This window comes from Dipodomys ordii, unplaced genomic scaffold (genome assembly GCF_000151885.1).
Source record: "Dipodomys ordii isolate 6190 unplaced genomic scaffold, Dord_2.0 Scaffold117, whole genome shotgun sequence".
NCBI classification, from domain to species: domain Eukaryota; kingdom Metazoa; phylum Chordata; class Mammalia; order Rodentia; family Heteromyidae; genus Dipodomys; species Dipodomys ordii.
In genome coordinates, this window is record NW_012267333.1 from 539972 (window position 1) to 563577 (window position 23606).

Genomic DNA, 23606 nt, shown 5'->3' on the forward strand with positions numbered 1-23606 from the left:
AAAAAAAAAAGAAAGTGGGGCTAGCCGGATGCCAGTGGCCTACACCTATAATCCTAGCTACTAAGGAGGCTGAGATCTGAGGATTGAGGTTCGAAGCCAGCCTGGGTGGGAAAGTCCATGAGACTTATCTCCAGTTAAGCACTAAAAACAACTAGAAGTAGAACTTTGGCTCAAGTGGTAAAGTATTCTTGAGCAAAAAGTTTGGGGACAGTGCTCAGGCCCTGAGTTCAAGCCCCAAGACTGGCCAAAAAATTAAAAAAAAAAGGGGGGGCTGTAAAGGTGTCTTAGTGGTAGAATGTTTACCTAACATACATGAAGCCCCGGGTTTGATTCCTCAATACCACATAAACAGAAAAAGCCAAAAGTGGCTCTGGGGCTTAAGTGGTAGAGTGTTAGCCTCGAGCAAAAGAAAATCAGAGACAATGTCCAGGCCCTGAGTTCAAGCCCCAAGACTGGCAAAAAAAAAAACAAAACGTGGGGTCAGAAGTCAGAATTACATTATAGAATATAGTTTCACCTGTGGGTCTCAGTGTTCATCAAACCTTTTCTATTCATCTTTTGCCCTTTCCTGGCCAGGGCCCTACGGAAGGCTCTAACCCATCTGGAAATGCGGCGAGCTGCCCGGAGGCCCAACTTACCCTTGAAGGTGAAGCCAACACTGATTGCAGTGCGGCCCCCAGTCCCTCTACCGGCAGTTTCACATCCTGCCAGCACCAATGAACCTATTGTCCTGGAGGACTGAGCATCTGTGGGCAAGGGAGGTTGGTGGGCGGAGAGGTAGAGGGTACCTGGGGCACCCAGACCTCCCTTCCCTTTAGTAAAGGGGCAAGTAAGGGAAGGCTGCAAGTGTGTCCCTGGAGGGGTTGGGCGCCCTCTGGTGGTAATGCCTTTGTGACTGGTCTTTGCTTCTCCATTCTTATGATGGAGGGCAGCCTGCAGGAACTTGGCCCATGTGGGCACTCAACCCCTTTTCTGGGGTAGGTCCCACAGTTGTCTTGGACAGTTTTTGGGGGAGGGTTTTTTAATTTTTTAAAAATTTTGCCTCCCTTTGTGAAAGGGATGGGGGAGGGGAAAGAGTAAACATCAGGTGGTGGTACCTGGTTGGGGGAGGGGGGGGCGTGCACTGCCAAGTCTATCTTTTTTTTTCTTTCTTTCTTTCTTTTTTTCTAATTAGGAGTTTCTTTTCCTGTCCGGTGTCCGGACTTTCCTAATTGGAGTATGAGGCCCCTAAGCTGGCATCAGCCCCAGCCCATGCTCGCTCTTGCTTCCCTCCCCTGCCCCCCTCCGCCTTTTGTACGCCAATTCTCAGAAATAAAGAACTTTTGTCCGTTTTTTAACCTCGGATTCTGTAATTGGTTCTTATAGTAACAAATAAAAAGCTGGTTTCTTTGGCTCCTCCTTGGCTCAGCTCTTCTCTCCCATGGATGTGTGTATGTGTGTTGGGGTGCTGTTGAGTAGGAAAATAAAGGACAAAGGACAATTTAAATGAGGTACAGATGGTGCTTGTCCTGGGGAACAGCTTTATGAGATAGGCAGTCTGGTCTGAGGCAGCTTGTGCCAGTTGTGGGACTCAAAACTGCCACCAGTTCCCAGTGGTACTGGAGTCCAGGCTCAGCCCAGATTCATCCAAAGCACTAATGGCTGTAGGCCTCAGGATGGAGGTGTGAGGGTGCTTCAAACTTGTTTCCTAGCTTTTTCCCCTCTGCTAGGGAATCTAGCCCAGGACCTTGCACATACTAGGCAAGTATGCTACAAGTGAGTGACATTCCCAGCCCTACCCGCTCCCTTTTAAGCAATTGTGGAAAGCATTAGCAGCAGGGGTAATGTATAGTCATTGAGAGCTTTGTGTGTGTGTGTGTAGGGGGTTGTACACAGCAGGATCTTACCATCCAGCTCTAGTATATGGACACTGACTGCTGTTTCAAAGTTCTCAAGACTCAGCCTCAGCCACTGCCTCCTCCATGGTGAGGTGGGCAGTGGTGTGTTCTGCCTTGTCAGCTTTGGAAAACAGATGCCTGAGCTGAGACAGAAATACCTTAGGATACAGAACAAGAAGTTAAGCCTACTCTGTCCTTTGGATGCTTTAGAGACAGAATGGTCTCCTTAGTTATGTTTACTCAAGGTCACGACTGGTTTTCTGCCTCTTGCCCAAGACCTCTGCCCTTTAAATGACTCAAAGCTGTGGGCAGATAACCTGTTTTATAATCCCTTTTCCCTCTCATGATCCTTGTCCCCGGGGCTCCCTAGCTCTCCTACCCTCTCCCAGTTTGGCACCTACATCTGGGTAGTGTCAGAAGCAACTGGACGGCCATACAAGTCTGGTCTACCTCAAACCCTTCATCCCTCCGAAGTCTTCATGTTAGCTATCACCATAGTGGGTTCCATCTCACTGTTTTAAAGTGGATTTTCCTGTAGCTCGCCATAGCGGTTTGACTTGGGGCGCGGGAGGAGGGCCTCCCTCTGCTGTGGGAGTGACCAAGCGGCCACGGACACTTTGGGAGGGCAGGTTCGTAGAAGAAACGAATGAGGGTGGCCTGGCCTCTGTGGGTAAAAAGATTTGAAGCTGCCCATCTTCTGTCTTACCCGCGATCTGGAGAAGGAACGTGTGGCGGTGGGAGCCTCCGCGCCGCGGTGTGCGGCCGGCCGTGGTTCCAGACGCCACCCAGCGCCAGCCTTTGTGTCTGCCTTATGAATATTCATGAGATTCCAGGCCAGCCCTGGAATAGCTCCGAACACGTCGATCGATTTATGGTAGGCTCGTACGCCTTTTTTTTGTGTCGGTCGTGGGGCTTGAACTCTGGGCCTGGGCGCTGTCCCTCGGCTCTTCAGCTCAAGGTGAGCGCTCTACCACTTGAGCCACAGCGCCACTTCCGGTTTTCTAGTGGTTTATCGGAGATAAGAGTCTCACGGTCTTTCTTGCCCGGGCTGGCTTTGAACCGCGATCTCAGATCTCAGCCTCCTGAGTAGCTAGGATTACAGGCGTGAGCCACCGGCGCCCGGCCTGAGCTCTTTTGCCCAAGGCTAGCACTCCACCACTTTGAGCCACAGCGCCAGGAGCTTTTGAATGGTTAATTGGAGATAAGGGCCTCTCGGGGATTCTTCTGCCCGCGTTGGCTCGAACCGCGATCCTCACATCTTGGTTTCCTGAGGAGCTAAGTTCCCAGGCGTAAGCCACCGGCGCCCCGGCTTCCCTGAACCTTTGGACGGCTAGAAACGGAACTCGGGTCTGACGAGCTAGGTTTCCGAAGGCTCGTGTGGTGGTGGCACCGTACGTCACTTCCTGTGAGACCGCCGGAACTGGCTTCCAAGCTGGTTGCGAGTTGCCGCCGTGAGTTCCGGCGGTGCCGGAGGTGGTTGCTTGCGGCCGGAGGCTATGGCGGCGGTGGGCTCGGATGTGGAGGCGCTGCCGCGCGGGGGCTTCCGCTGCAGCCTCTGCCAGGTTACCACAGCCAACCGTAAGCGGTGGCCCGCGAGGGAGGGGGCGGTGGCAGGCTCCCGCCTTCGGGGGCCAGCGAAAGTTGGGGTTCGAGATGCTGGTAGCAGTCGTGGAGTCGCTCCGCACGGCGGACGGCCTTGCAGAAGGCGACGAAGCGTGCCACCGCGCACCTGCCCTTCGCAGGATCCGCATTCTCCACGAGGAAAGCCTCGTTGCTTTATTCTCACCACCCCTGTCTTTTGTGTGTGGGTGTGCCGGTTCTGGAGCTTGGACCCAGGGCCTGAGCATTGTTCCCTTTTTTCCACTCAAGGCTAATAGCTTTAACAACTTGAGCCACAGCTCCACGTCTGCCTTTTGGGTGGTTAATGGGAAATAAGAATCTCATGGAGTTTCCTGCCTAGGCTGGTTTTGAACCTAGATCCTCAGAGCTCAACCTCCTGAGTAGCCAGGATTATAGCCATCGCCACCCAGCCGCTTTATTCCCCATTCAGCCAATGTCTATTGGATATCTGCTATGGCCTCTAGTATAGGAGTTTAGAGATAGAGAGCTGTGGTATCAGACAGAAGATAGTAAGTCTGAGAACCACTACAGAGAACCTCCTGAGAGCAAGATGGGTGAAACAGCATGGCATGAATGACTGGAGAAGTTAACTGAGGAAGAGGGAGAAGGGAAAAAAAACAACATAGACCAGGCGCTTGCATGACAAGAGGCTCAATGAAACCTCAGATTTTAGTTTTTTTTTTTTTCCTTCTACCAGCATGAAGGCCTTGCGCTCTTTTTCTTTTTGGTAGGTTGTGGGGCTTGAACTCTGGGCCTGGGCGCTGACCCTGAGGTTTTCTGGTTGTTAATTGGAAATAAGAGACTCACAGACTTTCCTGCCCAGGCTGGCTTTGAACCGTGATTGTCAGATCTCAGCCTCCTGAGTACCCAGGATGACAGGCATGAGCCACAGGCCTTGCAAAGGCCCAGCAAAGGCCTTGGACTCTTGCTTAGCTTACCTAGCTGGCACTCTGCCATTTGTTTTCAGTCTGGAAACTAGCTATTTTTTTAGGGGGGGACAAGTCTCACAGGCTTTTCTGCTCCAGCTGGCTTTGAACCACAGTCCTCCAGATCTTGGCTTCCCCCAAGTAACTAGGATTACAAGCACAACCAACCAGATTTCTCTTTGTTGTTGTTGCCAGTATTAAGGCTTGAACTCAGGGCCTGGGTGCTGTACCTTAGTTTTTTCACTCAAGACTGTACCTCTTGAGCCATAACCTCACTTCCCTCTTTTTGGTGATGAATTGGCAGTAAGAATCTCATGGACTTTCCTGTCCCAGTTGATTTTGAACCTCAGTCTTCACATCTAAGCCTTCTGAGTAACTAGGATTACAAGCATGAACTACCAGCATCCAACAGATTCTGCTTTTGAAATCGGAATACTGATCTTCCATGAGCAAGGCCTTCACTTTCTTTTGAAAGTTGGCACTGCCACTATTTGTCCAGCAGTGCAAGCCAGAAATTAAGTGATCTTCCTTGGTTCCACAAACACTTTGGTAACATCAAGCAGGTGATTGATAATAAAAATAATTCTAGCCGGGTGCCAGTGGCTCACACATATAATCCTAGCTACTAAGGCGTCTGAGATAAGAGGATCGTTGTTCAAAGCCAAACTGGGCAGGAAGTCTGTGAGATTCTTATCTCCAATAAACCATCAGAAAACCAGACATGGTACTCTGGCTCAAGTGGTAGCCATGAAGAGCTGAAGAGCTCAGAGACATTGTCCAGAGTTCAAGCCCCACGACTGACAAATTAAAAAAAAAAGAAATCTAACAGCTAAATTGTCTACATTGACCAGGTACTGGGTTCTCTACAAGGGACCTATGTGGTAGACACTATTACCACCTCCAGCTGAGGAAACTGATACATTTTGGATCATTATATACCACAGCCCTGATTTAATTCTTTTCTATAGGACCTGGAAAAGTTACTTATTAATTTCTTTATAACTCACAGGTCTTGCTGCTTTACCTAGTACATGTGGTTTAAGCACTACTTATTTGCCAGATGCTGGTGGCTCACACTTGTATGTATATACATGCACATGCTTGTGTGTACCGAACAAAACAAAACAAAAACTATGTGCCGGTGGCTGAGACAAAACTGAGAGACTTTAGCCAGGAAAAAAGCCAGAAGTAGAACTTGGTGCTGTGGCTCACACTATAACTCTAGCTACTCAGGAGGTTAAGATCTGAGGATGGTGGTTCAAAGCCAACCTAGGATGGAAAGTCCACGAGACTCCTTTCTCTCTCTCTCTCACACACACACAAAAATATCCAGGAGTGGAGGTATGGTTCAATTGATAGAGCACCAGCAAGAGTGAAAGGCGCCGAGTTGAAGCTCTGATACTGGCAAGGAAAAAACAAAACAAAACAAAACGCTGGGTGCTAGTGGCTCTCTCCTGTAATCCTAGCTATTCAGGCCGAGACCTGAGTATTGTAGTTTGAAGCCAGCCTGGGCAGGAAAGTCCAAGTCCTCTGTTTGAGACCCAGGATCTGCACCAAAAAAAAAAAAAAAAAATCATATAGAGAAATGGGAGTCATGTCAAATGTGGAAGGAGTAAGGTCTTTGATTATTCTATGTGTCACACTTGCTATGTCTTGGAAGATTAGGATGATCAGTAGGATGTAGGTATGCAGAGAATAGAGCCAGGGAAGAGATACACTGAAGAATAACACAGATGTTTTTGTCTCATCCTTGTCCCTTCAGGACCCAGCCTGGATGCTCACTTGGGAGGCAGGAAGCACCGACATCTGGTTGAACTGCGAGCTGCCAGAAAGGCCCAGGGACTTCGGAGTGTATTTGTCAGTGGTTTCCCCAGGGATGTGGACTCTGCTCAGCTCTCTGAGTACTTCCAGACATTTGGACCTGTGGCCAGTGTTGTCATGGATAAGGACAAGGTAGAGTGAATGTCTCCAGGAGTAAGAGTGAGTCAGCCAAGATGCATGGGTGGGGGGTGGAGAAGGAAGAGATTGGGGGAAAGTAAGGGAACAGAGGAGAGAGGGAGGAGGGGGAGGGGGAAGGGGAGAAACCAGCAGTCTCTTGTGGCTGTTTGCTAATATGGCCTGTGCTTGGTGGATACCACAGAACGTGAGAGAACGTCTCACACCTTCCCCACCCCCTTTTACGTGTTCACTGGTTAGTTATTGGGGGACTTTTTTGTCAAAGATTCAGTGTGCTTTGTTTTTTTTGTTTGGTGCCTGTCCTGGGGCTTCAGCTCAGGACCTTGGCCCTGTCCCTGAGCTTTTGTGCTTAAGACTAGTGTTTTACCACTTAAGCCACAGCTCTGCTTTAAGCATTTGTAGTTAATTGGAGATAAGAGTCTTTTCCTTCCTGGGCTGGTTTCAAGCCACTATCCTCAGATTCCAACCTCCTGAGTAGCTAGGATTACAAGTGTGAGCCATCAGCACTCAACTCAGTGTACTTTTGATTTGCTCACCACATCCTTACCATTTGTTGACTTAGTGCTAAGCACTTTGCTTAAGATTGCATTCAGAGTGGGGAACGTATAGATAGATGCAGTCCCTGCTTGCATGGAGTTTATAGTCTAGAGGAGAAAGTAGACAAGTCAGTAATTGTAGTGAAAGCTGGTGTTTAAAGAACATACTGTTAGGGGCTGGGAAGGTGGCTCAGTGGTAGAGTTCTTGCCTTGCATGCATGAGGCTCTGGGTTCGATTCCTCAGCACCACATAAGCAGAAAAAGCCAGAAGTGGTGCTGTGGCTCTCAAGTGGTAGAGTGCTAGCCTTGAGCTGAAGAGTTGAGGGACAGTGCACAGGCCCAGAGTTCAGGCCCACTCTCTTGCCCGGGCTGGCTTTGAACCTCGATCCTCAGATCTCAGCCTCCTGAGTAGCTAGGATTACAGGCATGAGCCACGGGCACCTGACTCCCATGAAACTCTTATCTCCAGTTAATCACTTAAAAACAGAAGTGGCACTATGGCTCAAGTGGTAGAGGGCTAACCTTGAGCAAAAGAGCTCAAGGAAAGCCGGGCACCGGTGGCTTATGCCTGTAATCCTAGCTACTCAGGAGGCTGAGATCTGAGGATCTTGGTTCAAAGCCAGCCGGGACAGGAAAGTCCGTGAGACTCTTATCTCCAATAAACCACTAGAAAAAAACTGAAAAAGAGCTCAAGGATAGCACCCTGGCCCTGAGTTCAAGCCCCAGGACTGAAAAAAAGGAAAAAGAACATACTGTCAGGTGCTGGTGGCTCACACCTGTAATCCTAGCTACTCAGGAGATTGAGATCTAAGGGTTGTGGTTTGAAGCCATCCTTGAGAGAAAAGTCTGTGAGACTCTTTTGTGCAATTAACCAGCAGAAAATCCAAAAGTGGAGGTGTGGCTCAAGTGGTAAAACACCAGCCTTGAGCAAAACAGCCAAGTGAAAGCAAGAGGCTCTGAGTTCCAGCCCCAGTACCAGCACACACACAAAAGAGATACTCTCTTCTGCTGTCAGACCCTGTGCTTGGATTCTTGGTTGCAAAACCATCATCCTCTCTCCTGTGTGGTCTGCCAGGGTGTGTTTGCCATTGTGGAGATGGGGGATGTCAGTGCTCGGGAGGCTGTCTTGTCACAGCCCCAGCATAGCCTGGGAAAACATCGTCTTCGTGTCCGGCCTCGGGAGCAGAAGGAGTTCCAGAGCCCAGCTGCCAAGTCCCCCAAAGGAGTGAGCCCTGATAGTCACCAGCTTGCCAAAGCATTAGCCGAAGCCCCAGATGTGGAGGCCCAAATGGTGCAGCTTGTGGGACTGAGGGAGTTGTCTGAGGCTGAGCGGCAGCTGCGGAACCTCGTAGTGGCCCTGATGCAAGAGGTCTTCACAGAGTTCTTCCCAGGTAAGTAGACGCCTTGCCCTGTGTCTGAATCTCCATGTCTGCATCCCAGCTTCCCTCAACTGGAGGTATTCATTCAGTTGCTCTTTCATCACTGTACCCCATTATGTTCTTGCACCTCCAGTTCCTCTCTAATGTCTCCTGACCTTTGTTCTCTGCTTGGTCCTTAGGTTGTGTGGTCCATCCTTTTGGCTCTTCCATAAATAGCTTTGATGTCCATGGGTGTGATCTTGACCTCTTCTTGGATCTAGGTGATATGGAAGAACCTCAGGTGAGTGCCCAGGGAGGTCCCTGGAGAAAGGTCATGGGATTGTAGCTTAATCATGGCATTAAGCTACTTGAGAGGCTGAGATCCAGAGGAGATGAGTTTGAAGCCAGCCTGGCAAAATGTTCAAGATTTCTTTTCGACCCATTATTGGGTTGGGTGGTGTATGCCAGTGATCCAAGCTGTGTGGAAGGCTGAGACAGGGAGGGTTGTTGTTCCAGCCCCAGGGCAGAACACATCTGTGGAGGAGACTCCATCTCAGCAAGGCATATGCCTATTATCTAGCTACCTTGGGAAATCCAAAGTAGGCTAACCCAAAGTAGGCAGGTACCAGTGACTCATGCCTGTAATTCCAGCTACTCAGGTGGCTGGGTTTCAAAATATTGCAGTTCAAAGCCATCCTGGGCAATGTTTCCGTAAGATTCCATCTCCAAAATAACCAGTGCATCCTTACCCGCCTCCCCTCCCCTCTCCCCGCCCCCAAATAGGCTACAGATGTGACTCAAGTGATAAACTGTCAGCCAAGCAAGCTGAGCAAGTGCAAAGTTTTGAGTCCAAACTCAAGTCCTGGTTAATAAAAAAAGGAACAAAATAGGGCCAGCAGCATAGCTTGGCAGTAGTAGCAAGCATGAGCTCTGAGTTTAAACTTCAGTATAGCCAAAAGAAATGTAAATGAGGCTGGGTGCTGGTGGCTCATGCCTGTAATCCTAGCTACTCAGGAGGCTGAGATCTGAGTATTGAAGTTCAAAGCCAGCCCAGGCCGTAAAGTCCTCCAGACTCATCTCCAATTAAGCACCAGAAAACTGGAAGTGGCGCTGTGGCTCAGATGGTAGAGCACTTGCCTTGAGCTGAAAGAGCTCAGGGACAGCACACAGGCCCAGAGTTCAAGCCCTACAACCAACCAAAAAAAAAAAAAATGTGAGGGCTGGGAAGGTGGCCCAGTGGTAGAGTGCTTGCCTTGCATGCCTGAGGCCCTGGGTTTGATAAAAGGCAGAAGTGGCACTGTGGCTCAAGTGTTAAGAGTGCTAGCCTTGAGCTGAAGAGCTGAGGGACAGCACCCAGGCTCAGAGTTCAGGCCCCATGACCGGACCCAAAAAAAAAAGTGTGAATGAGGACTGGTATTAGGCTGAAAATGAATTGGCGTAGATGGATGACAGCTCTGATAGAATTTTCAAGGAGTAATAACCTTATAAAGTTGGGGTTTTACATAAAATGTTGTGGTTATATTTTTAAATAAATTGTGTGTGTGTATGCGTGTATGCTTATACGTATGTGTGTTACTAGGGTTTGAACTTGGCCTGGTGCTTGCTAGGTTGGTATTATACTACTTGGGCCATACCTCTAGTACAATAGCAGTATGGTTTGGTTTTGTTTTTTGTCGGTCGTGGGGCCTGGGCGCTGTCCCTCAGCTCTTCAGCTCAAGGCTAGTGCTCTACCACGCTCCAAAGTAGGGGGCAGCAGGAGAAGCAGTCACTCACTTCCTTTCCATCCACAGCTAGCCTCGAAGGCTCCCGAGTCTCCATCCTTGGACTCAGCCCTTGCTTCGCCACTGGATCCTCAAACCCTGGCTTGTACCCCAGCCTCTCCTCTAGACTCCCAGCCTCCAGCTTCTCCCCAAGATTCTGAAGCATTGGACTTGGAAATTCCTTCCTCCTCCTTGGCACCCCAGACTCCAGACTCTGCTTTGGCCTCTGAGACTGTCGCCTCTCCCCAGTCCCTTCCTCCAGCCTCACCAATCCAGGAGGATAGGGGAGAGGGAGACCTGGGAAACGCCCAGGAACAAGCAGAGGCGCTGAAAGAGAAGCCCGAGGGAGCAGCAATGCTGGAGCTGGTGGGATCCATTCTCCGTGGCTGTGTCCCTGGTGTGTATCGGGTACAGACTGTGCCCTCTGCCCGGCGCCCTGTGGTCAAGTTCTGCCATCGGCCTTCAGGTCTCCATGGTGACATCTCCCTCAGTAACCGGTACCTTTATTTGGGGGGGAATGGTTGGGGAAGGCCAGCTGAGTGTTTCAGGGTGGATGAGAGTTCTGCTTCAGCTCCTGTGCTTGCTGAATCATTTGTACTGTTGCTTCCATCTTTTGTGCACTTTTACCTCCTGTGTGGCTGTTTTGGTGTTTGTTATGTGGGTTTCTTGGAGTACATTTTTCTATGCAATTCAAGTTGGCCAGGAACTCACTGTATAGTCCACACTGTCTTCAAACTTGAGATCTTCCTGCCTGTCTGTCTCTCTGAGTGCTGGATTAGCAGGTGTATGCCACCATACCTGGCTACATAATACTTTTTTTTTTTTTTTTTTGCCAGTGCTGGGGGTTGAACTCAGGCCTGGGTGCTGTCTCCCTAAGTTTTTTTTTTTTTTTTAACTTAAGCTATAAGCTCTGCTTCAGTATTATTATTATTTTTTTGGTAGTTTAGAGGAGATAAAAATCCCATGGAATTTTCTGCTCTGGCTGGGTTTGAATCTTGATCCTCTGATCTCAGCTTCCTAAGTAGCTTGGGTTACAGGTGTGAGACATCAATGCCCAGCTGTAATAATTTTTTTTTTTTTTTGGGTCCGGTCATGGGACCTGAACTCTGGGCCTGGGCATTATCCCTCAGCTCTTCAGCTCAAGGCTAGGGCTCTACCACTTGAGCCACAGCGCTACTTCTGGCTTTTTTCTTTTTTGCTTATGTGGTACTGAGGAATTGAACCCAGGGCCTCAGGCATGCAAGGCAAGCACTCTTACCACTGAGCCACCTTCCCAGCCCCTGTAATAATATTTTTTAAGGGATATAGAAGAGAGTCTGTAGTTACTTGAATTTGGGAAATGTTAATAGGTAGATTCCCCATCCTCTTCCATTGCTTTCCCTTTCTCTTTCTCCCTTTTTCCTTCTCTTGTCTTTTTTTTTCTTCTTTTTCTTCTTCTGTTGGTTGTGAGGCTTGAACGTGGGGCCTGAGTGCTGTCCCTGGGCCTCTTTGTGCTCAAGGCTAGTGCTCTACTACTTTGAGCTATAGCACTACTTTCAGTTTTTGAGTGGTTATTTGGAGATAATAGGCTCATGGGAACTTTTCTGCCCTAGCTGGCTTTGAACTGCGATTCTCATGTCTCAGCCTCCTGAGTAGCTAGGATTATAGGTGTGAGCCATCAGCACCCGGCTTGTCTTTTAAGTCTTTGCATATCGCAACAGTCTTATCTACCCATCTGTGAATCTATCGAGGCATTGCTGGTGTTTGAACCTGAGGGTGTTGTATTTGCTAGGTGGGTGCTTTATCAATTGAGCCACCTCCAGGTGTCCTGAATAGTCTGATCCATCTCCCTGGCTGTCTTTTCTTCTTTTGTATACCCTCTCACAAGATCATTGTTTAGCACCTTTGGGAAGCCGTGTTGGCCTAACTCCAGCTGGGATGAAGTCTGGAATGGGAGCTAGTGAGGTGATAGAGTCTAAGATTTACTAAACCTAATACTCTCTTTTTTCCTTTGTTCTAGGCTAGCCCTGCATAACTCTCGGTTCCTGAGTCTCTGCTGTGAGCTGGATAGGCGAGTGCGACCCCTTGTGTACACCATCCGCTGCTGGGCTCAGGGTCGAGGGCTTTCAGGTGAGAAAGAACAGATTTGGCCTGCACAAAGGCATATTTCACCCTGACTCCCTATTCAGGGAGAGAAGGGAGGTGGGTACAGGAACCAGAGTCAAGAAAATTACCAAGGGTATGGAAGCACCTCTTTTTTGGTCATAGTGGGGTTTGAACTTAGTGCTTCAGCCTTTTAGATAGGTACTCATCACTTGAGCCATGTCTCTTGCCCCTAATTGGAATTCTTGGTTATTTACCCAGGAAGTGGCCCCCTTCTCAATAACTACACCTTGACTTTGCTGGTGATCTACTTCCTTCAGACCAGGGACCCTCCTGTGTTGCCCGCTGTGGCTCAGCTCACCCAGAAAGCAGGTACTGCAGGCAGTCCCTGTGCTATCTCATCAGATATATCACGCTATGCACAATGAGAGCTCTGCTGTCACCCCATTTCACCCCTCAGTGCCCTCATCTTCCTGCTTCAAAGCTAACTCCCTCCATTTTACTTTCACAGGTGAGGGAGAACAGGTAGAAGTGGATGGCTGGGACTGTAGTTTCCCCAGGGATGCCTCAAGACTGGAGCCCAGCATGAATGTGGAGCCCCTCAGTGAGTGGTAGAAAACTAGTGATTATGCTTTTTTGGTTTTTTTGGTCCCTTTCTTTTGGTCTGGAATGGGCTTCTCCCCTCACATGGCTTTTTCACTCAAGGCTGGTGCTCTACCACTTGAATCACACTTCCACTTCCAGCTTTATTGCTGGTTAATTGGTGATAGAAGACTTTTCTGCCTGGGCTAGCTCAAACTGTGATCCATCAGTGGTGGGAAGACATTGGTCATCGCAGTGGGTAACACACCAGATGCTGGTCCTGTGGCATTGAAGAAACTGTGCCTTGGAGGAGTTATGTGGCTTGACCAAGGTTTATGCCGCTAGCACAGGCAAGGAGCAGTATCTGGGGATGCAGGGCAGGAGGCTTGATCTCTTTTTTAAGAGAATCAGAAGCCTGGTTTCTTAGGACTCTTCTGAGCCTCTTGGGAAGAAAGAAGTCTCTCCAAGGAAGGACGTTCCTGCCAAGTGACTGTTAAGGAAATGTCTTTGGTGCAGGACCTGCCTCAGTCCTCACCTCATGGTGATCCCCTTTCCTCAGTCTGTTTCTTCTTCCAGGTTCCCTGCTGGCCCAGTTCTTCTCCTGTGTCTCTTCCTGGGATCTTCGTGACTCACTGCTATCCCTGAGGGAAGGCCAGGCTTTGCCGGTGGCAGAGGTGCCCTCTAATCTCTGGGAGGGTCTGCGCCTTGGCCCCATGAATCTCCAGGACCCCTTTGACCTGAGTCACAATGTTGCAGCCAATGTGACCAGCCGGGTGGCCGGGCGGCTCCAGAACTGCTGCCGAGCAGCAGCCAATTACTGCCGAAGCCTCCAGTACCAGCAGCGATCCTCCCGGGGTCGGGATTGGGGGCTTCTCCCCCTTCTGCAGCCCAGTTCTCCCAGCTCCCTGCTGTCTGCCACACCCATCCCCTTTCCCCCTGCTCCCTTCCCCCAGCTCACTGATGTCCTGGTCCGCGTGTTAAGGGAAGCACTGGGATGCCATATAGAACAGGGAACCAAGAGGCCACGGTCCGAAGGAGGTAGAACTGAGTCTCCCCAGGGAGGGACAAGCAAGAGATTGAAACTAGATGGACAAAGAAAGAACAGTGAGGAGGGGAAAGAGGAGCAGCAGGGATATGAGGAAGACCATGGTGAAGACAGGGTGGAAGAAATGGTTATAGAGGCTGGAGAGGTGCCGCAGGACTGGGCCATGCGGAGCCCTGGGCAGTCAGGTGAGCTGCCCATCATGACCACAAACTGTCTAGACACACTTACTGAGCAGAGGCCCATGGCACCTGAGATGGCTGGAGATGGGTCTCAAGGTGAGCCTGGAAAGGGGGCATCATACCCCACCTTAGTGAGTTGGCGCTGTGCTTTGTGGCACCGAGTGTGGCAGGGGCGGCGGCGTGCCCGGAGACGGTTGCAGCAACAAAGCAAAACAGGAGATGGAAACAAGGCCATCTCGGGAGCAGAGTGGCTAGCCATGGAGGCTCAGGTAACCCAGGAACTGAGAGAAACAAATGCTGCTGAACAGACGCCAGACACCGAGCCTCTTCTGACCTTCGTGGCATCCGCCTCACAGGCTGAGCAGACTCTCACTGTGACCCCGCTCCAGGACTCTCAAGGCTTGTTCCCTGATCTCCATCACTTTTTACAGGTTTTTCTCCCTCAAGCCCTTCGAAATCTCCTCAAGTAGAGGATTTGGACCCTAGGAGAATAATAAAGCTGCTAGTTTAATATTATACTTCTCTTGTTCTTCTCCCCCCCCCCCCCTTCTTGTACTGGTTCTGGGGCTTGAATTCAGGGCACTGTCCTTGAGCTTTTTGGCCCAACCACTTGAGCCACAGCTCCACTTCTGGCTTTTGGATGATTGCAGGTTAAGAGTCTCACAGCCTTTGCTTCCCAGGCTGGCTTCAATCCTCAGATCTCAGGCTTCTGAGTAGCTAGGATTCCAGGCAGGAGCCACCGGTGACAGCATCAACCATTCTTAACAGTTCATCCAGTTCTTTAATTGGATAAGAAACTTTCAAACTTGAAAGTAGGTTCAAAGCAGCCCATCAAGACCAGGATTTCCCGACAGAGCCTATCCTCCAGGAGGTGGCTGAAGTGAACGTCCTTTCTCCTCCCCTCTCTCTGGTCAGTCATGAGGCTTGGACGCTGTCCCTGAGCTCTTCAGCCCAAAGCCAGCGCTCTACCACTTTGAGCCACAGCCCCACTTTGGGTTTTCTGGTGGTCTATTGGAGATAAGAGTCTCACAGACTGGACTTTGCTGCCCCGGATGGATTTTTTTGAACAGCGATCCTTGATCTCAGCTCCTGAGTAGCTAGGATGACAGGCGTGAGCCACCAGCGCCCGGAGCCCTTTCTGATAGCAGGAATGGCATCCTGGAGCTGCAATGTGGTTTAATCCGAGCAAACCTATCTTGCAGACTTAGGGCCCCGTTAAGATGTTCATCCTTCCACAGAATAACCTGAGCGGGAATAAAAGTTGAGTGAACGGCCACCCCCGTGCAGTATTAGTTTCTCCTGTATTTTACCCAGTCATAGTAAGAGGGACTGGGCAGAACCTACCATGTAGCCTCTCATTTCAGGGAAAACGTGCAGGGTCCGACCCGGGGGTCCGGACCTCACTGGAGGTTGTGCCACGTCCTTTTTTCGGGTTCTCACACTATCCACGCCCACCGAGCCCACGGGGCTTCTTGTCAGGACTCCGATTGGTCGGGTCTACTTGAGGGGCGGGCCACACAAGAGCCCTACTGCGCAGGCACGAGCCTGCACTGCCCGGGACGGCAAGGCCCCACCCCTTTCTTTTTCCAATTCAGCGCCTTGGGATACGGAACTGTCGTGCGCGGGCCTTCTATGCCGTCCTCGCTTTCCGGCTGCTGCCTCTCCACGGCTCTCCCTTACCCCCTCCTCTCCCTGGCGGCGCACTTTGCGGCAGCACCGACAGCCCCACCCCCTTTCTCTGCGGAATCACCATGGCGGCTGGGGTAAGTTCATCGGCTCTGGTGATTCGGTTCGTCTCATCCGCCGCCATCCTCTGTCCGACAGGGGCGGTTCGGCGCCGGAGGACGTCGGGGGCCATGCTGGGGGGGTGGCCCGGGGTCTGCAGAGGATCCTGTCGGGGAGCAGGCCTCCTGGGACAGGGCGAGGGACCGAGAGCGGAGCTCCCGGAGGGCAGAGGTGGAATGTGAGGAGAAAGAGATGCTCGCGTCCGCGCCGTCTGCAGGCTGACCCAGGCGGCTCGGCTTCACTGCCGTTGGGAGCCGTGGGGTCTCGGCTTCTTGGTGGAACTTTGGCCACCGTTTTGTGGGGCAGCGAACGGGGACCGAGGAGCGGGTGTCCGTGTGGGGTCGGGACGGCTGGCACGGCCCAGGCTTGGGGTCGAGTTGCGTCTCCGGACCCCACTGTGGAGACCCACAGAGAAGTCGGTTGAGAGCCCGGTGCCGGCCAGGACCAGAGAATGAGGGAATGCTGCACGAGGAAAGAGGCTTTAAGAAGTTTATTTTTAAATCTTAGGAAGAGGCGTTGATTTGGAAAGAGAACATGCTAGTCGCTTTTAACGTGGCAGTTCTCAGGGGAACTTGGGAAATCTCTCGTCCGGAATGTCTCCTGTCCGGGTGATGCTTTCTCAACGTGCTTAGTTCAGCAGTAGAGGGAGTGAGTTGTTAGGCGCTGGGGTCACCGTGAATGAATGAAACCGAGGGTTCTGGCGGGGGAGGGCAGATGGGGGAGGAGGCTTATGGGAATCACCATCTCTGGATTTCTTGGAGATAACACGGGAAAGAAGAGTGCTTCCTCCCAGGATGTCCTTAGGGAAGGTCACATTTGTCAGCAAGCTTTATTTAGCAGTTGGTAGGTAATTCGGTTCTTGGTATTTCAGAGGACTCTGATTACATGTGACAAATAACTAGGGAACTTGGACCAGAAGGAGCAGCATAAATAAATGGGATAGAGTGGATTTTAGGACTTGGAATCCAGTTTCTCAATAATCCTCCCCACTTCTCCTTTCTCTGATAGACCCTGTACACATATCCTGAAAACTGGAGAGCCTTCAAGGCTCTCATTGCTGCTCAGTACAGTGGGGCCCAGGTCCGTGTACTCTCCGCACCACCCCACTTCCACTTTGGCCAAACCAACCGCACCCCTGAATTTCTCCGGAAATTTCCTGCTGGCAAGGTGAGTAAGGGAAGTGGAGAGGGGCAGTTGTTTTTGATCCTGAGAACCCAGAACGCTCTAGGATTCCATTGCCCTGTAGAAGGCTGTATCTTTTAAAGGGTGCTTTCCAAATTATTTAACCACATTTCCGTGGTTTAAAAATACAAAGAAAAGAACTGGAAATCTGGGTGTGATGGTGCACATCTGTTATCCCATCACTGGAATGGCTGAGTCAGGAGAATTGAGGGTTCATGGCTACCCTGGACCACATAATCACAGAAATCAAAAGGAAATTATTTACTTTGAGATAACTATAGAGTGCTCTTCAAAAGGTAATGCAGAGCTATTCAGCAAATTGCCAAATTCACAGGTTTAATTATATTCGTGGGGAACAGTACAGTTCCAAATGTTACCAGTTCAGGTATCTTATTACTTATTCATTAGAGTGAATTTCCCCCCAAGGGATTTAGAGATAGGTAAATAACCACAGTTATGAGGCTAATATTAGAGAAGGCCCATTGCTATGTGAGTTGTGCTCTAATTCTTGTTAGTGATACAGGTATAGATGTACAACTTGTATTTTATTTAGAAGCTTATGCGTAAAGTCTTACATTTTACATCTTGTGTAGATGTAAGAGTTCTAGTTTCTGACTTTCTACTTAGTGTCTTTCAGGGGTTTCATGCAGATAACCCATAACAGCCAAATGTTCCAATTGCTTAGTTCAGATATTCAGATTGCAAGGGATACCCAGTCATTTTTTAAAATCTAAAAACCATTTACTTCCTGGGTCATTGAGACATGACTATTTTCCTTTTTTCCTAGGTTCCAGCATTTGAGGGTGATGATGGATTCTGTGTGTTTGAGAGCAATGCCATCGCCTACTATGGTAATTTGTTGCAGGGATATTTGGCATTGGGAGGGCCGGAGGTGAGAGCGTGAGGGTGGACTGCAATGGACCTGGCTTGGTAACTGGCGTGACTCCCATGGTTCTGACCTGCGTGTTCTGCCTCTGCAGTGAGCAATGAGGAGCTTCGGGGAGGTACTCCAGAGGCAGCAGCCCAGGTGGTGCAGTGGGTGAGCTTTGCTGATAGTGACATAGTGCCCCCAGCCAGCACCTGGGTGTTCCCCACCTTAGGCATCATGCACCATAACAAACAGGTGAGCTTTGGAACTTGGGGGCAGCATTAATTCCTGAGTGTTTGGGGAATGGGAAAATAGATCAAGGACCAGCTAGCAAGAATATGTGAGAGATGAAAAGGACACAATTTCTGGCCTGTAAATAGACTACTGATGGTATCTGGGTGCTTTGTCATACACAGTGGTTTGTCTTGCATGGTCCAAGGCACCATTTCTGCTGAGGTTATACTCCCAATGGGAATTGAGTCATTAGAGAAGATGTGCTCTAAGACTCCAATAAGTTATTATTATCATTATTATTATTTTCAGTGTAGTGGGAAATGAAGCCAGACCCACCACAAAGGCATTTAGTATAGACAGCTTCATTCAGGATAACATTTGAGGTGATTCTAGATGATCTTGACTTGATTGAAACAGGGTGGATATATGTCTGATTATGTTCGTGGGAGGAAGATGAGGAAGACAATCTACCCATTAAGTTTGACTGTTTTGAATCATAGGCCACTGAGAATGCAAAGGAGGAGGTGAGGCGAATTTTGGGGCTGCTGGATGCTCATCTGAAAACAAGGACTTTCCTGGTGGGCGAACGAGTGACACTGGCTGATATCACAGTTGTCTGCACCCTGTTGTGGCTCTATAAACAGGTGAGGTTTATAAAGGGACCCATTTGGCAGGGAGTAGCTGAGTGTTAGAAACACAGTACAGTCCTGGTGGCCTGGCTCTGCTGAGGACATGGCTGCAAGGGAGTCCAAGGTCATATCTGGGGTGGGGGGTCCCAGGGTTGATGTGGGGACACACATCACTGTAAGATTGCTCTTAGTTTCTGGTTGGCTGTCGAGCTGTTTTATGCCAGCCTTCCTTGGGAAGCTTGGCTAGGCTTAGTTATGAAAACTGAGGTTTGCGGTTTCAAGATTTTTTTTATTTTTATTTTTTGTCGGTCTGGGCCTGCGCTGTGCCTCAGCTCTTCAGCTCAAGGTTAGCACTCTATCACTTGAGCATCAGCACCACTTCGGCTTTTTCTGTTTTTGTGGTGAGGAATTGAGCCCAGGGCCTCTGGCATGCAAGGCAAGCAATCTACCACTGAGCCACCTTCCCAGCCCCAGCTGCAAGATCTTTTGAGGGCAGATCTGAGTTTAAGTCTTAGCTTCACTTAATGGAGGATACAGAAGGGTATGTGAATTCCTTTAGGTTGCTTGTGTATGTGCGGGCATGTGTGCACATACCTCAGTATTTGGACTTGAACTCAGGGCCTGTGCTCTTGCTGTGGCACTCTACCACTTGACTCATACCTGTACCTATTTTTTCCCCTCTGTGATCAACAAAATGAGGGTAGTAATGAACATTGTCTAGGTTGTTGGATGAAAAGGAATGACGTGTTAGCTGAGCACTAGTGGATTACAGTTGTCATCCTAGTGATTTGGGAGGCTGAGATTGGAAGGATTGTGGTTCAAGGCCAGTTTATGTAAAGAAGTTCTCAAGACTCTTCAAGGTGGGTGTGTGCCTGTTATCCTGGGTACAATGGGAATCCTAAAATAAACAGATTAGGGTCCAAGAATATTCCAGGAAAGAACAAAGCCCTATCTCAAAAATGACCAGCTCGCTGGGCACTGGTGGCTCACGCCTGTAATCCTAGCTAGTCAGGAGGCTGAGATCTGAGGATCAGCGCAAAGCCAGCCCAGGCACGAAAGTCCGTGATACTCTTGTCTCCAATAAATCACCAGGAAACCGGAAGTAGCGCTGTGACTCCAGCAGTAGAGTGCTCGCCTTTGAGCTGAAGAGCACAGGGACAGCACCCAAGCCCAGAGTTCAAGCCCCACAACCAACAACAACAACAAAAAAATGACCAGCTCTCCTGGTGCTTGTGGCTTATGCCTGTAATCCTAGCTACTCGACACTGAGGTCTAGGGACTGAGGCTCAAAGCCAACCCAGGCAAAAAGATGGAAGTGGAGGTATGGTAGAGTGCCAAGTGATAGAACACCAGCCTTGAGCCGGAAAAGTCAAGTGATGGCACAAGGCCCTAACTTAAAACCCAGAGAGCAGCACACACAAAAAGACCATCTAAGGGCTAGGAAGGTGGCTTAGTGGTAGAGTGCTTGCCTAGCATGCATGAAGCCCTGGATTAGATTCCTCAGTACCACATAAACAGAAAAAGCCAGAAGTGGTGCTATGGCTCAAGTGGTAGAGTGCTAGACTTGAGCAAAAGAAGCTCAGGGACCGTGCTCAGGCCCTGAGTTCAAACCCCAGAGCTGGCAAAATTAACAACAAAAAGACCATCTAAGAAAAGGGGTAGAGGCATGACTCAGTGGTAGAACACCTGCCTAGTAAGGTAAGCTCAAGGTCTTGAGTTCAAAACCAGACTCCTCCAAAAATAGTAACATGTTGCAAATTTTCAAACTAGCACTGGGCGTATCTTTTATTGTCGTTGGTCCTGGGGCTTGAACTCTGCTCTTTTGTAAGTAGGCAGTACTGCAGAGCCAGCACTCCTGGCTGTCCATTACTGTTGTACATGCTAGACAAGTGTTGTGTGTTACTGAGCTCATACCAAGCCTGAGGCTGAGAATAGTACACACAGTATAGTAAGTGCAGAGATAGCTAGAGCCTTCTTAGCAAGTAAGTAGTATTTTATTGGCAGTACTGGGATTTGAACTCCGGGCCTTGTACTTGGTTAGGGCGGCCTTCTACCATTTCAATCATATCTCCAGTTGTACTTTTTTGCTGCTTATTCTGCAGGTGGATCTTTCAAACCTTAACCTCCAGAGTATGTAGGATTTAAGGTGTGAGCCAGTAGTGCCTAGCTTCAAAAAAAAAAAAAAAGTGTTCGTAAGGCACTTTGGGGAGAGAGAGAGGTGGTGTTAGTAGAATCCAAGGCTTCAAGCATACTGTCACTGGGCTAGGGTGCAGGCCTCTAATGACTAGCTCTGTTGCAGCCTCTTGTCCTTCGCTTTTTTGTGTGTGAGGGTTTGAACTCAAGGTCTTGGCTTGGTAGGCAGCTACCTCAAAACCACTTGATTCTTGCCCCCCAGCTTTTTTTTTTTTATAGGATCTTGTGCTGTTTGGCTGGTTGTGAACTGTGATCCTCCCTGTGACTCTCCAGTACTTGGGATTAGTAAGCACAGCTTGTTTGTAGAGATTAGTTTTTGTTTTGTTTGTTTTGTTTTTGCCCAGGGTGACCTTGAACCATGATCTCTGCCTTCGAAGGAATAGTGTCAAAAGAAGGCTTATTAGCAGGTGAAATTGTTTATTTTTTTATTTTTTATTTTTTTTGGGTCCAGTCGTGGGGCCTGAACTCTGGGCCTGGGCGCTGTCCCTCAGCTCTTCAGCTCAAGGCTTAGCGCTCTACCACTTGAGCCACAGCGCCACTTCCGGCTTTTTTCTTTTTGCTTATGTGGTGCTGAGGAATCGAACCCAGGGCCTTGAGCATGCAAGGCACGCGCTCTACCATTGAGCCACCTTCCCAGCCCTAGCAGGTGAAATTTAAAAGATTGGTAACAACGTAAGATTTTAGGAGCAAGATACAGTTTTTCTAAATGGAAGATAGGGACAGGAAGCTCTTACATTAGACTGGACTATAAAGAAGTTTTTTATATATATAAAGAGTTTTTTTAAGGTATGTTTCCAGCACTTGGGAGGCTCAGGCAGGAAGATCATGAATTGGAGGTCAGCTTGAGTAGGTAGTGTAGTGAGACCCTGTCCAAAAAGTAAAGCAAGCAAGAAATACAGAAGTGGTCTATATGGGGAGCAGTAAATGCCATCAGATGCAGCTGTCTAGGATATTAGAGGAAGGGCAGCCTAGAGATGGTAGGGAGAGAGCTAAGAGAGTCTCCTGGGTTCTGCTTTTCCTGTGCTCACTTTAACTCCACCTATCTTGACAGGTTTTGGAGCCTTCTTTCCGCCAGGCTTTCCCCAATACCAACCGCTGGTTCCTCACCTGCATTAACCAGCCCCAGTTCCGGGCTGTCTTGGGGGAGGTGAAACTGTGTGAGAAGATGGCCCAGTTTGATGGTAAGTTCCTTGTTTTCTTATCCAGTCTTTGGGTTATGGGAACCCTGCATCATGTGAAATTGCAGTAAAACGCAGGGTTGTCTGGTTTTATTTCCAAAGGCATCTCCTTGCTTCATCATGGACAGTGCAGCGTGGTTTATACTCCCATCCATCCATTTTCCTTTTATTATTATTTTTTATTGTGAAAATACTGTACAGAGGGGTTACAATTACATGGGCAAGATAATGAGTACATTTCTTATCAAGCATTGTAGCCGCCTCCTTTGTTTCCCCTTCCCATCCCATCCTCCCCCAACCCTCCCCCCCCACCAAAGTTGTAAAGTTCGTTTTCGACATAAGGACTTGTACTTCTCATTGTTGCAATGGTCCACCTGTATCCCTATTTAAACGATTTGTTTTTCCCCTCCACAAATTATAACAACATCAAATACAGTGAAAGCAGGGGTTATACCGTGGAGGAGGGTCCTTTTTTATTATTAACGCTGATTTCTGCTTGGAGGAATCTGGAAACAGGACATTTTTCTCCTTTCCTTATTCTCTCCCTTAGCTAAGAAGTTTGCAGAGAGCCAGCCTAAAAAAGATACCCCACGGAAAGAGAAGGGTTCAAGGGAAGAGAAGCAGAAGGAAAAAGCTTCTGAGCGAAAAGAGGAAAAAAAGGCAGCTGCCTCAGCTCCAGAGGAGGAGATGGACGAGTGCGAGCAGGCACTGGCTTCTGAGCCCAAGGCCAAGGACCCCTTTGCTCATCTGCCCAAGAGGTAAGGATACTGGATGGCATGCTCACTTCTGTACCCTGTGGCATCAGGGGCCAGAATTTTGGATTATTTATTTGTTTATTTTGGTGGCACTGGGGTTTTGAACCCAAGGCCTAGTGTGTGCTTGTCAGGCACTCTACCACTGAGCCATTCCTCCCATCCTTTTTGCACTGGTTATCTTGAGATAGGGTTTTTCTTTGTGCCAGGACCTGCTCAGTGATCCTTGTATTTTGCATTTCCCACTCTAGCTGAGATGACAGACACACACCACCATACCCACTTTCTGTTGAGATGGAGTCTCATGGCTTTTTTTTTCAGGACTGTCCACTATCCTAGAACTTCATTCTGCTCAATCTGAGACTCCTGTGTAGCTGGAAGGACAGTCACACGCCACTATGACCAGCTAGCTATTGCAATAACTTCAAGGTGTTTTGAAAGTATATTTTAGGGGCTGGGAAGGTGGCTCAGTGGTAGAGCACTTGCCTTACATGCTCGAGGCCCTGAGTTCGATTTCTCAGCACCAGATAAGAAAAAAAGCCGGAAGTGGCGCTGTGGCTCAAGTGGTAGAGTGCTAGCCTTGAGCTGAAGAGCTGAGGGACAGCGCCCAGGCCCAGAGTTCAGGCCCCACAACCGGAACAAAAAAATATATATATTTTAAATTTAAAATGTTTAGTTTTGAAGTGGACTTCCAAATCATCAAGAATAAGAATAAATTCTATGATCTTAACTACTAAGAAAGTCGAGATCTGGCTGGGCGCTGGTGGCTCACGCCTGTAATCCTAGCTACTCAGGAGGCTGAGATCTGAGGATCTCGGTTCAAAGCAACCCCGGGCAGGAGAGACCGTGAGACTCCTATCTCCA

The 23606-nt window shown here is 49.1% G+C and overlaps 2 protein-coding genes across 2 annotated transcripts; both read left to right on the forward strand.

The window, feature by feature from the left end:
- The first annotated feature begins 3328 nt into the window (after window positions 1-3328).
- Window positions 3329-14431, forward strand: Tut1 (terminal uridylyl transferase 1, U6 snRNA-specific). Its single transcript, XM_013028944.1, has 9 exons — window positions 3329-3455; window positions 6186-6376; window positions 7991-8306; window positions 8474-8574; window positions 10064-10530; window positions 12033-12142; window positions 12377-12487; window positions 12627-12719; window positions 13274-14431. The coding sequence occupies exons 1-9, from the start codon at window positions 3374-3376 to the stop codon at window positions 14389-14391; spliced, it is 2589 nt and encodes an 862-aa protein (XP_012884398.1). The 5' UTR covers window positions 3329-3373; the 3' UTR covers window positions 14392-14431.
- Window positions 14432-15510: 1079 nt separating this feature from the next.
- Window positions 15511-22752, forward strand: Eef1g (eukaryotic translation elongation factor 1 gamma). The gene is made up of 7 exons (XM_013029283.1): window positions 15511-15684; window positions 16715-16873; window positions 17676-17739; window positions 17869-18011; window positions 18491-18634; window positions 21864-21993; window positions 22541-22752. Exons 1-7 carry the CDS (start codon window positions 15673-15675, stop codon window positions 22750-22752), a joined length of 864 nt encoding a protein of 287 aa, XP_012884737.1. The 5' UTR covers window positions 15511-15672.
- The last annotated feature ends 854 nt before the right edge of the window (window positions 22753-23606 follow it).